At 37.4% G+C, this 18,557-nt stretch overlaps 1 protein-coding gene across 8 annotated transcripts in view; it reads left to right on the top strand.

Moving 5' to 3' along the window:
• The window catches only part of ZMYM4 (zinc finger MYM-type containing 4), a 176,373-nt gene that overhangs the window by 136,471 nt on the left and 21,345 nt on the right, over positions 1-18,557 (top strand). For all 8 annotated transcript variants that reach the window (XM_082833567.1, XM_082833573.1, XM_082833572.1 and 5 more), the window contains 6 exons: positions 1,363-1,507; positions 3,999-4,117; positions 4,823-4,994; positions 7,935-7,988; positions 8,393-8,572; positions 9,228-9,322. In XM_082833567.1, the coding sequence (XP_082689693.1) occupies positions 1,363-1,507; positions 3,999-4,117; positions 4,823-4,994; positions 7,935-7,988; positions 8,393-8,572; positions 9,228-9,322 (765 nt within the window). The remainder of the gene's footprint in view (positions 1-1,362; positions 1,508-3,998; positions 4,118-4,822; positions 4,995-7,934; positions 7,989-8,392; positions 8,573-9,227; positions 9,323-18,557) is intronic.

Genomic DNA, 18,557 nt, shown 5'->3' with positions numbered 1-18,557 from the left:
TTTTATTATTTTTATTGGTATTGCCACTGTCTTTTCCCTTTTTATGCAGTATGAATATGTCTAAGCTGATTTGCCCTCCTTTATGTTTTGTTTGTTATATAAAACAAATTGCATGAGTTCAGGAACAGGATTTTCTGGTTATTTAGTTAGGTCTTTTATGTACTTTAATTTCTTTGAATGCTTGGTATCTATATAATAGTAACTATATAATAGTTACTGAAGGTTTTTGTTTTTGTTATTTTTTAATTGTACAGAATTAAAGTAAATTGTACAGAATTCAGGCATAAAAGGTTTGGGGGGCATTTTGTAACATAGTCAGACTGTAAATAAAGTACTTATAAAATATAGTTTATTTCCCACTCAGTGTAGATTATGCTATAAATAAGCATTCTTTTTTTTTAAAAAAAACTCAATATTTTTGTGCTTTGTCTCTTAAAAAGAGAAAAAAATAAATAATGAGAAAAACTTATGACTAGAACTGTGGCATTTTTAAAGTGTTAACTGGTCTCTGGGATAATTTTCATGTCATCTTTTTTCAGGTAACTTAAATGATCATAAGTGATCCTATTCTAGTTAATTTTTTTTTTTTTTTTTTGCGGTACGCGGGCCTCTCACTGTTGTGGCCTCGCCCATTGCGGAGCACAGGCTCCGGACGCGCAGGCTCAGCGGCCATGGCTCACGGGCCCAGCCGCTCCGCGGCATGTGGGATTTTCCCGGATTGGGGCACGAACCCGTGTCCCCTGCATCGGCAGGCGGACTCCCAACCACTGCGCCACCAGGGAAGCCTGAAACTAATTCTTTTAAGACTTAACTCAGTCAAGAAACAACAGTTCTCATTTTAAGCTCAACCACCATTGTTATTTATTTATTTTGCGGTTCGCGGGCCTCCCACTGCCGCGGCCCCTCCCGCTGCAGAGCACAGGCTCCGGATGTGCAGGCTCAGCGGCCATGGCCCACGGGCCCAGCCGCTCTGCGCCACGCGGGATCCCCCCGGACCGGGGCACGAACCCGTGTCCCCTGCATCGGCAGGCGGACCCCCAACCACTGTGCCACCAGGGAAGCCCCACCATTGTTATTGATCAACAGTATGTCACAATACAAACAGCATTTTTCTTGGTAAACAGAACTGGTAATTAGATACATTCAGGGTCAATATATAGTTATCAAAATATTCCTTTATTGCTATTGATATTTCAGGAATATTATATTCCTTACATGTTTAGTTGAATATTTATATTCTGTGTCTTCCAAGTAATTCCAATATAGTATTTCTTTTGAAATTATATTTTGAAATATAATATTTATAATGTTTCTTGTAATTAATGATAAGCTTTTGGTTTCTGACTTTTTTTTTTTTACTAGGCAAGTACACAAACAGATGCTCTCAAACTGCCACCTTCCCAGCCTCCAAGACTTTTGAAGAATAAAGCTTTATTGTGCAAACCCATCACACAGACCAAGGCCACTTCTTGCAAACCACATACCCAAAACAAAGAATGCCAGACAGGTGTGTTCCTTGTGCTTTCTTCATTTAATTTTTCCTAGGGGAAAGTGATGTGGGATCTGGTTACATTAATTAAGTGCCTTCTATTTTATAGGTGTTGTGTTTGGTTGCTTATATTCGCTGCCCAATTGAGTTCTCACGATATCCCTGTGGGTTAGGTATTTTCATCAACTTAACAAGTTATGGCAAAGAGAAGGTAGTTGATAATACCATACTCTGAATGCTTCATTTAATTTCCTTATTCATGATAGTGTAGTATTATGGGTAAGCATAGACTTTGGAATTATATAAACAGGGTCTTAGTTAAGAGGAACTGTTGTTTTCCAGAGCACCCTTAGGTTTGAACTTTTCCACACTCTATTTCAAATAATGTCAGTTCCTTTGGGGAGAGCTTTAGGGCTTTCTTTTCTTATGAACTGCCTCTACTCTCTTTGAGTTACTACTTTTCTGAATGGTGGGCATGGTGTGAGCTTCTGATCTCCTCAACTTGCCTCTCCTAGCATGGAATCTCTGCCTTACAAGTGATCTGGGGTGAAGGTAGTTCGTACCCTAGTTTTCTTGGCCTGCTGTTCCTATAGTAGGTTTTCTCTTTGTGGGTGGTAGCTGTACTCACTAGGAAATTAACCTCTTTAACCTGGAGTTTGAGGGGATAAGAAATGATGGTGGCCTGTCCCTCCTGGTGAGATACAGTAACCCTTGATGGGAGCTGAAGGAAGAGGAGCCCATTCTTTCTGGTCCCACCCATTCCAGAGTGGAGTTTCTATCATGTTTAGCTGGCTGAGGCAGGGGTGTGGAGCAGGTAGCAGATGAAAAGTCACAGATGCCTACTGTTTTTACTGTATTTAGTAGATTTTCTTGAATAAATATTTCTCCATTTGCTGTATGCCTTTGGGACAATTTCCAAAGAATTTATTAAATGGTTATTTTTTAGGTTTTCACCAACTTTGCTTGTTTCCCTAGAGAATTGGGTCTCTGGCATGCTGCCATCTGAAAATCCCAGAATTTTTAAAGTGGAAAGGAATCCTAGATTCTTAGATCTGGAAGGTTATCCTCTAGGCCAGTACTTCTCAAACATTAATATGCATATGAATTATTTGGGAATGTTACTAAGTGGATTCTCATTTAGTGGTGCTGAGGTTTTGCATCTTTTAAGTTCCTGGGCAATGTCAGTGCTGCTGATCCACGGATCATGTTGAACAGCAGAGCTATAGATGACTTAGTCCTGTATTTTTATTGTACCAATAGTGACTTTATAAAAAAGTCATTTTTTAAAATATTTTTTTTATTTATCATTTTTTTACAGTAGGTCCTCGTTATCTGTTTTAAATATAGCAATGTGTACATGTCAATCCCAAAATAGTGACAGTTCAGCATTATGTAGCTTGGTTATCAGACATCTCTAATCAGATAACTTTTTTTTTATGTCCACTGCACCATGGTAAAATTGATCCCATATTATTTCCCACTTCTAACCCTAGTCAAATTGTCAGCTTTTCACTTGTTTTTACTAGCATTACTTTTCTCTTACATTAATGATTTTACAGTTATCTAACATACTTTTCTGGCCTACAGAAAAGACTCTGTAGATAGTTGTTAAGTAATTGAATGATTTCTACCTCCATCCTTCCCACTTTTTCCCTACTCATGTTTAAGTTAGTTCCCAAAGTTCTGTTTCCTTTTTTTAAAAAATATCTTAGAACCTCTGCTGTGTATATTTTTTTTCCTGCAGGTATCATAACCACCCTAGTTCAGGCCCTCATCTTCTTAGCTCTATATATTGTAGTTGCCTCCCACATTGTATACTTTCTATTCCATGTGAAGATGGCAGCCAAATTAATCTTTTTAAAGCCATTTTCCTCACATTACTTTGTGCTAACCAATCTGTAGTAGTTCCCCACTGTCTAATGATTTTAAATGTGTATTATAGCCTCACAAAAATGGCCCTTCTACCTATTCAGTCTCCTCTTTAACATACACTACTTATTCATGTTAAGTCTTCTATACCTTTCTTCTAAGATAACTATTCCATTTATCCATCCAAGTTATATCCTTCATTCATCTTATCCTCGTATCACTGATAATTATTGTGTTGCCCACTTTTTTTAGTGCTGTTATACTCAAGCCTTGCTATTTCTCCTTTCTGTGAATTCCTAGTATCATAGATACTTCTTCTTTTTTAATTTAATTTTATTTATTTGGTTGCATCAGGTCTTAGTTGCAGCATGCTTGTGGGATCTAGTTTCCTGACCAGGGATTGAACCTGGGCCCCCTGCATTGGGAGCACAGAGTCTTATCCACTGTGCCACCAGGGAAGTCCCTCATAGATACTTCTTTTGAACTGTAAATGTCCACATGCTTTAAAAAATTTTTTTTAATTAAAATTACACTTCTTTTGAATTATAAGTCTTCATATACCTAAAAAATTTTTTTAAATTAAAATGTCGTTTCTAACCCTCTTTGTTTTTTTGTGGGTTTTCTTTTTTTCTTCCATTAGAAGACACTCCAACTCAGCCCCAAGTTATTGTGGTGCCAGTTCCAGTACCAGTGTTCGTACCTATACCTCTTCATCTTTATACTCAGTATGCCCCAGTCCCATTTGGAATTCCAGTTCCAGTGAGTAATCATTTAGAGATTAAGCCTAATTTAGTATGCATTTTTCTCAATTAAGATTTGACAGCTCCATAAAAATACTTTTTACTTGTTGGTAAAATATACCTGACTCTGGTTGGCTATTAATCATACTGTTATATTACTTAAATATGGAATATATAAAGGACTGCTTCTATTTGTACCCTGCCTTGTCAGAGGAGGTTATGATTTAGCTTTTTAAAAACATTTTAAACACAAAAGACCACTAACATAGAAAAAGATCAGAAACAGTGTGTGAATGCTAGAATCCTAGATTGTAGCAAGAATGAAAAGAGGAATACTGTGATTTACAGGATTCTGACTTTTCGTTAAAGAAAAATGTATTCATTTTTTATTGGAAATATATATTTTCTCGGTACTGAATTCTTAAGAGAAACACTTGTGTGAAAATATTAAGCAAGAAATGTAGTCAAAAACAAAACAAAAACTCATTACTTAATTATTCTTTTAGATGAATCAGAGACATGTTAAGTATCCAGAAAAGCACTTACTGAATTTCTATTTAAATGGCTGCAGTCTTATAAAAACAAACTAGCAAGACTATCTTAACCATTAGCAATAGAAATATCTTGAATTTGTTTATTAATAATTTTTATATTTAAATGATCCCACAAATAATAGTTTTGATGGTCGACCAAGAAACTCTTCAGTCTATCCTTGGTCTTTCAGATGCCTGTCCCTATGCTTATTCCATCCTCAATGGATAATGAAGATAAAGTCACTGAGAGTATTGAAGACATTAAGGAAAAACTTCCCTCACATCCTTTTGAAGCTGATCTTCTTGAGATGGCAGAAATGATTGCAGAAGATGAAGAGAAGGAAAAGACTCTATCTCAGGGAGGTTGGTATAATTTTAAAGTAAAAAAAGAAAAACACACCTATAAATTTTTAGGTAGCTCATGTAATTTTAAGTATTAGGCAGTCAAGGAGTTTCTAAAAGCTTTATTTGTTTTTAAATATGAAGTCTATGGGCTTGTTAAGCTTGTTGATAACTCTGGAACTCTATCCTGTTTATGAAAGAAATCGATACGGTTTCTAGTTCTTAGTGATTCCAGAAAAATAACTTATAAATCCATGTTTCATGATCATGTTCTAGTTTTATCCCCTGCAGTCAAAGCCATGGTCTCCAGATAAAAATTACTGTTGTAAAATAATCAGCATGTTGGTAGAAGGTAAAAAGAATTTTAGGGTGGAAAACCATTTGGTTCAAAATAACCTATAGATAAATACCACTTTATGAGTGTAGAATAATGAACAGTAATTAACATTTATGTGCTTGCCGTACTCTAGGCATTGTCCTAAATGCACTGTGTGTGTCACCTCATTTAATTTTCACAACAACCCTATGAGTGAGGTACTGTTTACTTTAGATTCCTCTTTTGGAAAATAGGCTTGCCATGGTTATGAAATCAGGAAATAATGGAATCAGAAGTTGAATCCAGGTTTGTCTGACTCCAAAGAAAGGATTTTAACCAGAACTCGGTAGTATAAATTCCAGAAAGGTTTCCAGCCTTATTTAGCACTGCCTTGATTTTTGGATATAAGAAGAGATAAAGGAAATGGTGTTAAAGGGAGTTGAAATGTATAGGTGAATTTTTGCAATGGCGTATTTTTTTTTTTATTTAATTTATTTTATTTTTGGCTGCATTGGGTCTTCATTGCTGCACCGTGGGCTTTCTCTAGTTGCGGTGAGCAAGAGCTACTCTTCACTGTGGTGTGTGGGCTTCTCACTGCAGTGGCTTCTCTTGTTGCAGAGCACAGGCTCTAGGTGCACAGGCTTCAGTAGTTGTGGCTCGCGGGTTATAGAGCACAGGCTCAGTAGTTGTGGTGCATGGGTTAGTTGCTTTGCAGCATGTGCGATCTTCCCAGACCAGGGCTCGAACTCGTGTCCCCTCCATTGGCAGGCGGATTCTTAACCACTGTGCCGCCAGGGAAGCCCACAGTGGCCTTTTCATATATCATTGATGAACCAAGAAATTACTCTTTCCTGATAATTTTTTTTTTCTGTGATGGTTTTTATAAAGCTAGCCACTGGGTTCTCATTTTGCGTAATACATTCTAGCTGGTTTTCTGAACACTACAGCATTTGAAAAAACTACTGTCAACTTTTCTGTTGTGTTGCCAGTACGTTTTTAAATCAGATGTACTCTGAGAGATGGGTACAAAGCTTTTTGTTATTATCCCAAAGTTTCTGGTCTCATTTTGCTCTTTAGTGTATAATCTCAATTCTGACCCATTTATATGTGGATTTTAAAGTCTTAGAATATTGCCCTTGGGCTTCCCTGGTGGCACAGCGGTTAAGAATCCGCCTGCCAATGCAGGGGACACGGGTTCGAGCCCTGGTCCATGAAAATCCCACATGCCGCAGAGCAACTAAACCCATGCACCACAACTACTGAGTCTGCGCTCTAGAACCTGCAAGCCACAACTACTGAAGCCTGCGCTCTGCAACAAGAGAAGCCACTGCAACAAGAATCCCGTGCACCGCAACAAAGAGTAGCTCCTGCTGGCCGCAACTAGAGAAAGCCCACGCACAGCAACGAAGACCTAACGCAGCCAAAAATAAATAAATAAATAAGTAAGTAAAGTAAGTAAGTAAGTAAATAAATAAATAAAAAGAGTACTGCACCTATGCTTGATCTTCTAATTTCTGATACTTATTTTGCAAGTTCCAGCAATTCCTGATGAGAAACCTCATTCTAGGTTGGCTTCTCCATTCATGTTAGTCAGCATTTATCAAATGTTTCCTCTATACAAATATTGTGACTTTGCCTTTGCCTACAGTTCAGTCAAACAGAAAAACTTTAGACTGAGCTTCAAGACAGATAGTTTTAATCATCATAGTGTAATTAAAATCAAATGGTTTAGAAATATAAAGGGGGGAGAAATTAATTCCAACTGAAAGGATCTGGCTCATTTATCTTTGATTTCAGGGAAAAGAGACAATTTTCCTTGGTTTTTTAAAAAATCTTTTTTTTAATACTTTAAATCTTCAAACACTTTACTTTTTTTCTTCTTCCTTTTTTTTTTTTCTTTTGTTTTTTCTTGGCCACATTGTGCAGCTTGTGGGATCTTAGTTCCCTGACCAAGTATTGAACCTGGACCCCAGCAGTGAAAGCTCCGGGTCCTAACCACTGGACAGCCAGAGAATTCCCTAAACTCTTTACTTTTAAAGTAGTTTATAGGGACTTCCCTGGCGGTCCAGTGGTTAAGACTCTGCGCTTCCACTGCAGAAGGCACTTGTTCGATTCCTGGTCGGGGAACCGAGATCCCACATGCTGCATGGTGTGGCCCAAAAACAAACAAACAAAAATTACAGTAGTTTATAATTGATAGAACTTTGTTCTGTTTAGTTCCATGTGCTGATTGCTCATGTATTTATATTCTAAGTTTGTCGGCTTTCCACTGCATGGTAAAGCATATTTTATTTAGGGAAGGAAAAAGCAATTTAAAACAGATTTGTCAACCTGTGAGTAAATCAATATTGTGTGTTGTGGTTAAAAAAAAAAAAAGAATTTCAGATAGCACAGAATCCAAAATAAAGGTCTCTCTTGCCATGACTTCTTTCATACCGCTTGCTATCTAGAAGTGTAACCACTGTTATCAATTGTAATTTAACTGTATTTATCACTAATGCCTGACTTTTATTAATGAACCATTCTTTTCTGCATATAAAGACTATTTACGTAGAACCTCCCTAGTGCAGTCATTTCATTTGAGATGCGGTTTGTTTTTTGTATACATATAAATTGACTTATTATGTGCTTTTCTTTTTCTTTAGGATCCCAAACTTCTGAACAGGAGCTCTTTCTAGACACCAAGATATTTGAAAAAGGTTTGTAATTGTAAATGTATTTTGAATCTTAGAAATATTATCCTCTGTTAGTGATACAAACCCATAAAGTATTAGCATCCTTGGATTTAATATTTGCAATTTTAGCTGTTTGTAAGGGGCATCAGACATCTATGATTTTGTGCTAATTTGTAAAGAGACTAATAAAAGCTACCTCAGATATTGGTTTTAAGGATTAATTGAAATAATGCTCTGAAGTGTGTGCCAAGAATATAAATCTAGTTCTGTGATATTGGTGAACAAGTTACTTCATTCTTGAGTGTACCTATGGAATTGTCCAGCAACCATACCTGACTTTTTGGTATTTAGGGTTTCAGAGAGGTTTCTGAGTATGTCAAGTGTATTATCTCATTTTGAGGGCTTGTTTGTTTTTCTGTATATTTCAGACCAAGGAAGTACTTACAGTGGTGATCTTGAATCAGAGGCAGTATCTACTCCACATAGCTGGGAGGAAGAATTAAATCATTATGCCTTAAAGTCAAATACTGTGCAAGAGGCTGATTTAGAAGTGAAGCAGTTCTCAAAAGGGGAAACTGAACAGGATCTGGAAGCAGATTTTCCATCAGGTTTGTGCAGTGTAACCTGTCTGTTCAAAGTCCTTTATTAGAATATTCGTACAACTCTGAATTGGCATAATGAAGCAGTTATAATGTATGATAACTATCTAGGGCACAAATGGTCCCTGCCTTTGAAGGTATTAATTCATACCATATTATTCTTTATAAGGGGTTAATTTGTTTTTGTTGTTGTTTTAAGTTTCCCACAGTAATCATATAGGGGTTTTTCTTGATTGTTAATAAAGTTTGGGGTTTTTTTTTGCGGTACACGGGCCTCTCACTGTTGTGGCCTCTCCTGTTGCGGAGCACAGGCTCTGGATGCGCAGGCTCAGCGGCCATGTCTCACGGGCCCAGCCACTCCGTGGCATGTGGGATCTTCCCGGCCTGGGGCACGAACCCGTGTCCCCTGCATTGGCAGGTGGACTCTCAACCACTGTGCCAACAGGGAAGCCCCCCCCCTTTTTTTTTTTTTTGCGAGATAATTAAGTTTTTATACATGCTGTATCTCCTTGTTTTCTTACGTATATAAGTAAAGTCCATATTTTATCATAAACAAAATAATGAATATAGTGATGATTACCTGATATTTTCTCCTTCACCCTAAGTGTTTATTTAAGTCTGTGAGTGATTTATCTCACATTATGCTTTCTCTTGGATGTCATAGAATCCTTTGACCCACTGAATAAAGGACAGGGAATCCAGGCACGTTCCCGAACAAGAAGACGACACAGAGATGGCTTCCCCCAGCCCAGACGAAGAGTAAGCAGTAACTTAATTTTTCTAGCATTTTCTTTTCTTTGTTCTTTTCCAACCTTGTATTTTTGTCCTTTTGTTTTTGTTTTTTTGAAGTCAAAAACCATATCTTTTATTTTATATTTCCTCAGTAGGGACTTTTTATTTTGTTTCTATAATCAAAGGATTTTTCTGTTAGTTTTTTATAATCATTGTTACACACTTTCCTTTTTTTTTGCGGTACACGGGTCTCTCACTTTTGTGGCCTCTCCCGTTGCGGATCACAGGCTCCAGATGCGCAGGCTCAGCGGCCATGGCTCACGGGCCCAGCCGCTCCGCAGCATGTGGGATCTTCCCGGATCAGGGCACGAACCTGTGTCCTCTGCATCATCAGGCAGACTCTCAACCACTGTGCCACCAGGGAAGCCCTGCACACTTTTTTTTTTTTTTTTTACTTGGGTTAGTTTTCATCTTATTGAGTTGTGTTTTTTATAATGGATATAATTCTTTTATCAATATGACTTTTCCTCCTATTTTGTGACTTCATTTTTATTTTCTTAATAGTGAAAAACAACTTTTTCCCTATTTCCATGGTTCATTTATTTATTTTTTCCAGTTTTATTGAGATATAATTGACATAACAGGACTAAGTTTAGGGTGTAGAGCATAATGATTTGACTTACATACATCATGAAATGAATACCACAATAAGATCGTAAACATTCATCATCTCATATAGATAAAAAATTAAAGAAACAAAAAAAATTTTTTTTTTACTATGAGAACTCTTAGGATTTACTCTCTTCACAACTTGTATATATAGCACAGAGCAGTGTTCATTATATATATCATGTCGCACATTATACCCCTAGTACTTACTTAAACTGGAAATTTACGCCTTTTGACTACCTTCATCCAGTCTCCCTCCCCCTACTCCCTGCTTCTGGTAGCCACAAATCTGATCTCTTTTTCTAAGAATTTGTTTGTTTGTTTCTGAAATATAATTGACCTACAATACTTTGTTAGTTCTTGGAGCACAACATACTGATTCAACATTTCTACATATTTCAAAATGTTCACTAGGATAAGTCTAGTTACAATATGTCAACATACAAAGATATTACATAATTATAGTTGTGTGATTGTATTCCCCACACTGTACATTTCATAACATAACCATGACTCATTTACTTTGTGACTGGAAGTTTGTACCTCTTAATCTCCCTCACCTATGTCTCTCATCTCCCCAACCCCCTCCCCTGTGAGAACCACTTGTTTATTCTCTGTATCTATAATTCTGTTTCTGTTTAATTATGTTTGTTCATTTGTTTTTTAGATTCCAGATATAAGTGAAATCATATAGTATTTGTCTTTCTCTGTCTGATTTGTTTCACTTACTGTAATACCCTCTAGGTCCATCCCTGCTGTCACAAATGGCAAGATTTCATTCTTGTTTGTGGTTGAGTAATAATTCCATTGTATGTAACTGTGTGTGTGTGTGTGTGTGTGTGTGTGTGTGTGTGTGTGTACCACATCATCTTTATTCATTCATCTAGGACACTTAGGTTGTTTCCATATCTTGGCTGTTGTCAGTAATGCTGCAGTGGACTTAAGGGTGCATATATATCTTTTTGAATTAGTGTTTTTGTTTTCTTTGGGTAAAAAATACCCAGAAGTGGAATTGCTGGATCAAATGGTAGTTCTATGTTTAATTTTTGAGGCAGCGCCATACTGTTTTCCACAATGGCTGCACCAATTTACATGCCCACCAACAGTGCATGAGTGTTCCCCCTTTTACACATCGTCACCAACACTTGATATCTCTTGTCCCTTTCATTGTAGTCATTCTGACAGGTGTGAGGTGATATTTCATTGTGGTTTTGACTCGCATTTCCCTGATGATTAGTGATGTGGAGCATCTTTCCGTGTGTCTGTTGGCAATCTGTATGTCCCTTTTGGGAAAATGGCTCTTCAGATCCTCTGCCCATTTTTTAATTCCATTTTTTGTTTGTTTGTTTGTTTGTTGGATATTGAGTTATTTATACATCTTGGATATTAACCTCTTTCCAAATATATAATTTGGAAATACCCTTTCCCATTCAGTAGGTTGCCTTTACATTTTGTTGAGGGTTTCCTTTGCTATGCAAAATCTTTTTAGTTTGATGTGGTCCCATTTGTTTATTTTTGCTTTGGTTCTCTTTACCTGAGGGAACAGACCCCAAAAATATTACTAAAACTGATGTCAAAGTTTCCTGCCTGTGTGTTCCTCTAGGACTTTCATGGTCTCAGGTCTTACATTTAAGTGTTTAATCCATTTTCAGTTTAATTTTGTATATGGTATGAAAAAGTGGTCCAGTTTCATTCTTTTCCATGTAGCTGTCCACTTTTCCCAACACCATTTACTGAAGAGTCAGTCTTTTCTTCATTGTACAATATAGTCTTGCCTGTTTTGGCATAGATTAATTGACCATAAAAGCATAGGTTTATCTGGGCTGTCTATTCTGTTCCATTGATCTGTGTGTATGTTTTTGTGCCACTACCATACTGTTTTGATTACTGTAGTTTTTAGTATAGTTTGAAATCAGGGAGTATGATACCTCTAGCTTTGTTCTCCTTTCTCAAGATTGTTTTGGCTATTCTGGGTGTTTTATGTTTCCTAATGAATTTTAGAATTATTTGTTCTAGTTCTGTGAAAAATGCCATTGGTAGTTTGATTTTATTGCATTGAATCTGTAGTTTGCCTTGGGTAGTGTGGTTATTTTGACAATATTCTTCTAATTCACGAGAATGGTATATTTTTTCATTTGTTTGTTTAATCTTCAGTTTCCTTCATCAGTGTCTTACAGTTCTCTGAGTCGAGTCTTACCTCCTTTGTTAGATTTATTCCTAGGTATTTTATTCTTTTTGATGCGATTATAAACAGGATTGTTTTTAAAATTTCTCTGGCAGTTTGTTGTTAGTTTATAGAAATGCAACAGATTTTGTATATTTTGTATTGTGCAACTTTACTGAATTCATTGGTGAGTTCTCATAACTTTTTGGTGCTGTCTTTAGGATTTTCTATGTATAATATGGTGTTATCTGCAAACAGTGACAGTTTTTTTCCTTTCCAATTTGGATTCCTTTTATTTCTTTTTCTTCTCTGATTGCTGTGGCTGGGACTTCCAATACCATGTTGAATAAAAGTGGCAGAATGGGCATCCTTGTCTTATTCCTGATCTTAGAGGAAATTGTTTCAGTTTTTCACCATTCAATATGATGTTAGCTGTGGGTCTGTTATATATGGCCTTTATTACTTTGGGGTATGTTCCCGCTATAGCCATTTTGTGGAGAATTTTTATCATAAATGTTGAATTTTGTCAAAGGCTTTTTTTGCTTCTGTTGAGATGATCATATGACTTTTATTCTTCAGTTTGTTAATGTGGTGTATGTATCACATTGGTTTGCAAATACCAAATTGGTCTTTGCATCCCTGGAATAAATCCCACTTGCTCATGGTGTGTGATCCTTGTAATGTATTGTTGAATTTGGTATGCTGATATTTTGTTGAGGATTTTTGTATGTATGTTCATCAGTGATATTGGCCTGTAATTGTCTTCTTTTATGGTCGTCTGCTTTTGGTATCAGGGTGATACTGGCCTCGTAGAATGAATTAGTAAGTGTTGCTTCCTCTGCTATTTTTTGTAATAGTTTGAGAAGGATAGGTATTAACTCTTCTCTAAATGTTTGGTCAACTTCATCTGTGAAGCTGTCTGGTCCTAGACTTTTGTTTGTTGGGAGTTTTATGATTACTGATTCAATTTCATTACTAGTAATTGGTCTGTTCATATTTTCTGTGTATTTCTGGGTCAGTCTTAGGAGAGTGTACATTTCTAAAATTTTTCCATTTCTTCCAGGTGGTTCTTTTGGTGTATAATTGTTCATAGTAGTCTCTTAAGATCCTTTATACTTCTGTGTTGTTTGTTGTAACTTCTCTCTTCTCATTTTTTTAAAAAAATTTATTTGTACGTTTCTTTTTTCCTTGATGAGTCCGGCTGAAGGTTTATCCACTTTGCTTATCTTTTAAAAAGATCAGCTCTTGGTTTCATTGATCTTTTCTATTGCTTTTTAGTCTCTAGTTTATTTTTGCTCTGATCTTTATGATTTCTTTACCAACTTTCGGTTTTATTTTTCTTTTTCTAGTTCCCTTAGGATATAAGGTTAGTTTGTTTATTTGAGATTTTTCTTGTTTCCTTAAGTAGGCTTGTCACTATAAACTTACCTCTTAGAACTGCTTTTGCTGTATCCCACAGATTTTGGATAATTGTGTTCATTTTCATTGGTCTCCAGGTATATCTTGATTTCCTCTTTAATTTCTTTGGTGACCCATTGGTTGTTTAATAACATATTGTTTAGTCTTCTGTGCTGTGTGTTTTTTACAGTTTTTTTGTGTATTTGGTTTCTAGTCTCATAGCATTGTGGTTGGAAAAGATGCTTGATATGATTTTACTTTTCTCTTAAATTTACTGAGACTTGTTTTGTGGCCTAGCAAGTGATCTAGAGAATGTTCCATGTGAACTTGAAAAGAATGTGTGTTCTGCTTTTGGGTGAAATATTACATATATATATATATGTATATATATACACACAAACATATGTGTGTTTGTGTGTTTATTCTGTATATAGCTATTAAATCCATCTCTTGTAATGTGTCATTTATGGCCAGTGTTTCCTTACTTATTTTCCTTATTTATCTCTGTCCATTGATGTAAGCGAGGTTTTAAAGTCCCCTACTCTTGTTGTGTAACTGTCCATTTCTCCCTTTATATCTGTCAATGTTTGCTTTATGTATTTAGGTGCACCTTTCCTATCCTCTCACATTCAGTCTTTGTGTGCCTTTAGATTTGATGTGAGTCTCTTTTAGGCAGCACTGTGGGTCTTGTTTTTGTATCCATTTAGCTACCCTATGTTTTTTTATTGGAGCATTTAGTCCATTTACATGTAAAGTAATTATTGATAGGTATGTACTTATTGTCATTTTGTTAATTGCTTTGTGGTTGTTTTTGTAGCTCTTTTTTGTTCCTCATTGTTTTGCTCTCATCCCCTGTGATTTGATGACTATCTTTAGTGTTATTTTGGGGTTCCTTTCTCTTTTTTGTGTGTGTATCTATTACTGATTTTTGGTTTGTTGTTACCATGAGGTTTATGTATACCAGTCTATTTATGTTTATACATGATTATTTTAAGTGCTGATCTCTTAATTTTGAATACATTTTACCAACCCTGAATTTTTACCCTCCCTACATTTAATGTTTCTGACATCATATTTTACGTTTTTTGGTTTGTGTATTCATTACTACTTATTATGGATACAGATAATTTTACTACTTTTGTGTTAATCTTTCTAGTAGATAGTACTGATCTACTATCTTTACTGTATGTTTGTCTTTACCAGTGAAATTTTTCCTTTTTTAATTTTCATTTTTCTAGTTGTTACTTTTTCTTTTCTGCTTAGAGAATTCCCTTTAACATTTCTTATAAAGCTGGTTTTGTTGTACTGAATTATTTTAGCTTTGCTTGTCTGTAAAAAACTCTTAATCTCTCTATCAAATCTGAATGAAAGGCTTGCTGGGTATAGTATTCTTCGTTGTAGGTTTTTTCCCTTTCATCACTTTACATACATGGTGCCAGTTCCTTCTGGCCTGCAGAATTTCTGCTGAAAAGTCATCTGATAGCCTTATGGGATTTTCCTTTAACGTAACTAGTTGCTTTTCCTTTGATGCTTTTAAATTCTCTCTTTATCCTTAATGTTTGCTATTTTAATTATAATGTGTCTTTGAGTGGAAATCTTTGGATTGAGTCTGTTTGGGACTTTCTGTACTTCTGGGACTTGGATGTCTGGTTCCTTTCCCAGATTAGGGTCGTTTTCAGCTATTATGTCTTCAAATACGTCCTCTGCTCCTTCCGTGCTCTCTTCTTCCAGGACCTCTACAATGCAAATGTTGGTACACTTAAAGTTGTCTCAGAGTTCTCTTGAACTGTTCTGATTTTTTTAAATTCTTTTTCTTTTTTCTCTTCAGTTTGAGTGATTTTGACTACACTGTCTACCAGTTTGCTGATCTGTTCCTCTGTATCAGCTAACCTACTGTTAATTCCTTTTATTTCAATTATTGTATTTTTTGGCTCTGCTTGCTTGTTCATTATATTTTCTAACTCTTTGTTAGAAACTTCTAACCTCTCACTGTGTTCATTCTTCTCCTGAGTTCTTTGAGCATCTTTACAGTCATTACCTTGCAGTCTTATTGGGTAGAATGCTTCCTTTGGAACATATTCCTCTGTTGCCTTATTTTGCCTAGTTCTTTGTTTTTACTTCTATGTATTTCATAGGTTGGTTCGGTTTACCAATCTTAGATAAGTGACCTTATGTAAGAGACATTCTACGGGGCTGAGCAGCAGACTCCCCTCTAGTCACCAGAGCTGTATGCTCTAGGGGTGCCCTGTATATGCACTGCATGGGCCCTTATGACACGCTGACTCCTGTGGGCATTCTGATAAGCATGGTCAGCATGGCTGACTACTCTGGGCGTGCTGGGACCAGAAAGTCCAAGACCGGTTGATTGCCAGACCCTGCCTAATGCAGAGGCCTCCGACTCTGGTGTGGTTGGCTGCAGCCTGGGGCGTTCTGGTCCTGGTGCTGGCCCACTGGTGGGCAGGGCCATGTCATGAGGCAGCTGGCTGCAGAGCCCTGAGGAGTTCCCAGGCTAATGCTGTCCTGCTGGTGGGTGGGACTGGGTGGAGGGTGGGTGTTCTCGGCCTGGTTTTGACCCACTGGGTTACAGGCTGGGTCCTGACACAGGTGGCTACAGGGCTGCGGTATACCCAGGGGCTAGTGTCTGCTCTCTAGTGGGCAGGGCCAGGGCTCATGGGATCCCAGGGCTGGTGCCAACCAGTGGTGGGTGAGGCTGTATCCTGGGACTAGTTCTGTTCCATTGGTGCGCAGAGCTGGGTCCCAGGGTCTCTGGCTGGGGGGCCTGGTTCCTGAAGCTGGTATTGGCTTGTGGATGTATTGGTCTAGGTCCCACGGTATCCTGGGGCTAGTGTTGGTCCACTGGTGGGAAGAGCCTGCTCCTGAGGATCTCTGGCTGTGGGGCCCTGGTGATCCTAGAGTTGGTGTCAGCCTGCTGGTGGGCAAGGCCAGGGCCCAGGAGGTCCTGGGACTAGTGCCTATCCACTGGTGGGCAGAGCCTTGTTCAGGGTGGCTGGGGGCTCATGGGAGCCTAAGGCAGCAAACTTGCTGGTGTTTGGGGCTGTGTCCCCACCTGGCTAGCTTCTTGGCCTCAAGCGTCCCAGGATTGTTGGCAACTGGCTGGTGGGCAGGCTGGCCCCAGTTCTCATTTAACTTAGTGGGAGGAGTCCACAATGGTGCTTGCTAGCAGCAGTGTTCTCATTGTAGAGTGAGCTCCCCAAAATGGCTACCGCCAGCATCTGTGTCCCCAGGGTGAGTCCCAGTTTCCTCTTGACTTTCTGGGAGGCTCTCTGAAATCAAGTGGGTCTGACCCAGTCTCCTTTCAAATTACTGCTTTTGCCCTGGGTCTCAGATCATGTGAGATTTTGTGTGTACCCTTTGAGAGTGGGAGTCTCTAGTTTCCTGCAGCCCTCTGGCTCTCCTGAAAACAAGCCCCGCTGGCCTTCAAAACCAAGTGTTCTGGAGGTTTATCTTCCCAGTGCAGGAGCCCCGGACTGGGGAGCCCTATATGGGGCTCAGACCTCTCAGTTCTTGGGGAGAACATCTCCAATTGTGATTATCTTCCCATTTGTGTGTCACCTAACCTGGTGTTGTGGGTCTTGATTATACCGTGTCTCTGCCCCTTTCTACCCATCTTGTAGTTCCTTCTTTATATCTTTAGCTGTAAAAGATCTTTTCTGCTAGTCTTCAGGTCATTTTTATGGAAAGTTGCTCTGTACATAGTAATAATTTTGGTGTGCCCATGGGAGGTGGGGAGCTCAGGGTTCTCCCATTCTGCCATCTTGGTCACCCACACTAGGACAGAACTTTTTACTTTTGAGAAGTCCACTTTATCAATTTTTATTCTTTTATAATTTGTGCTTTTTATTATCCCATCTAAAAATCTTAACTATGGTAATTAAGATTTTCTCTTACATTTTCTCCTAGTTTTATAATTTTCTTTTATGTTTTCTGTGATCCATTTTGAGATAATTTTTATGTATAAGTTAAGGCATCACATTTCATTTTTTTGTGTGTATGGATATACAGTTGTTCCAGTACCACTTTTGTAAACGCTGTCTTTTCCCCTTCAGTTACATTGGCACTTTTGTTAAAGTCAACTGACCATATATGTCTTCGTCTGTTTCTGAAACTATTCTGTTCCATTGATATACATGTCTATTTTTATACCAGTACCAACTGACTTGATTAATGTAGCTTTACAGTGAGTCTTGAAATAGGAGTGTAGGTCTTCCATCTTTGTTCATCTTTTTCAAAGGATTTATTTGAATTTCCATATACATTTTAGAATCAGCTTGTCAATTTCTACAAAAAAGTCTGCTGAAATTTTGATTGGGGCTGTTCTTAATCCATGGATCAATTTGCAGAGAATTGACATCCTAGCAACTTTGAGCCATCCAGTCCATAAAGATGGTATCTTTCACCTTTATTCAGATTATCTCCCAACAGTGTTTTGTATTTTTCATTTTACAAGTCTTATACTTTACCAAATTTATCTAATAAGTATTTTAATATATTTTTGATCCTGTTGTGAATAGCGTTATTTTTAAATTTCCTTTTCTAGTGTTCTTCATTAACATAGAAATAGAGATGGTTTTGAATATTGATTTTATATACGGTGATTTTGCTCAACTGAAATCCTTAGGATTTTCTACCTACACAATCATATTATCTGTAAATAAAGGCAGTTTCACTTTTTCCTTTACAATCTTAGTGCATTTTCTTTCTTTTTTTGATTTATTGCATTAACAAGGATCTTTAGTACAATGTTTAATATAAGTAATGAGTGCAGACCTTCATGCCTCTTCCCAATTTTAGGGAAGTGTTCAGCCTTACAATATTGAGTATGATGTTACCTATATGTTTCTCATAGATGACCTCTATCAAGTTCAGGAAGTTCCCTTCTATTTCTAATTGCTCAGAGTGTTTTGAACTTTGTCAGGTGATCTCTTGAGATGATCATCTGGTTTTTCTTTTCTGAGTCTTTTAAAGTGGTGAAATACATTAATTTTTTAAATTATAAACTAACCTTGCATT

Source organism: Leucopleurus acutus (assembly GCF_964270905.1).
Source record: "Leucopleurus acutus genome assembly, chromosome: 2".
In the NCBI taxonomy this organism is placed as follows: domain Eukaryota; kingdom Metazoa; phylum Chordata; class Mammalia; order Artiodactyla; family Delphinidae; genus Leucopleurus; species Leucopleurus acutus.
Note: the sequence above shows the minus strand (reverse complement) of the source record. Positions and strands in the feature narration are given on the sequence as shown.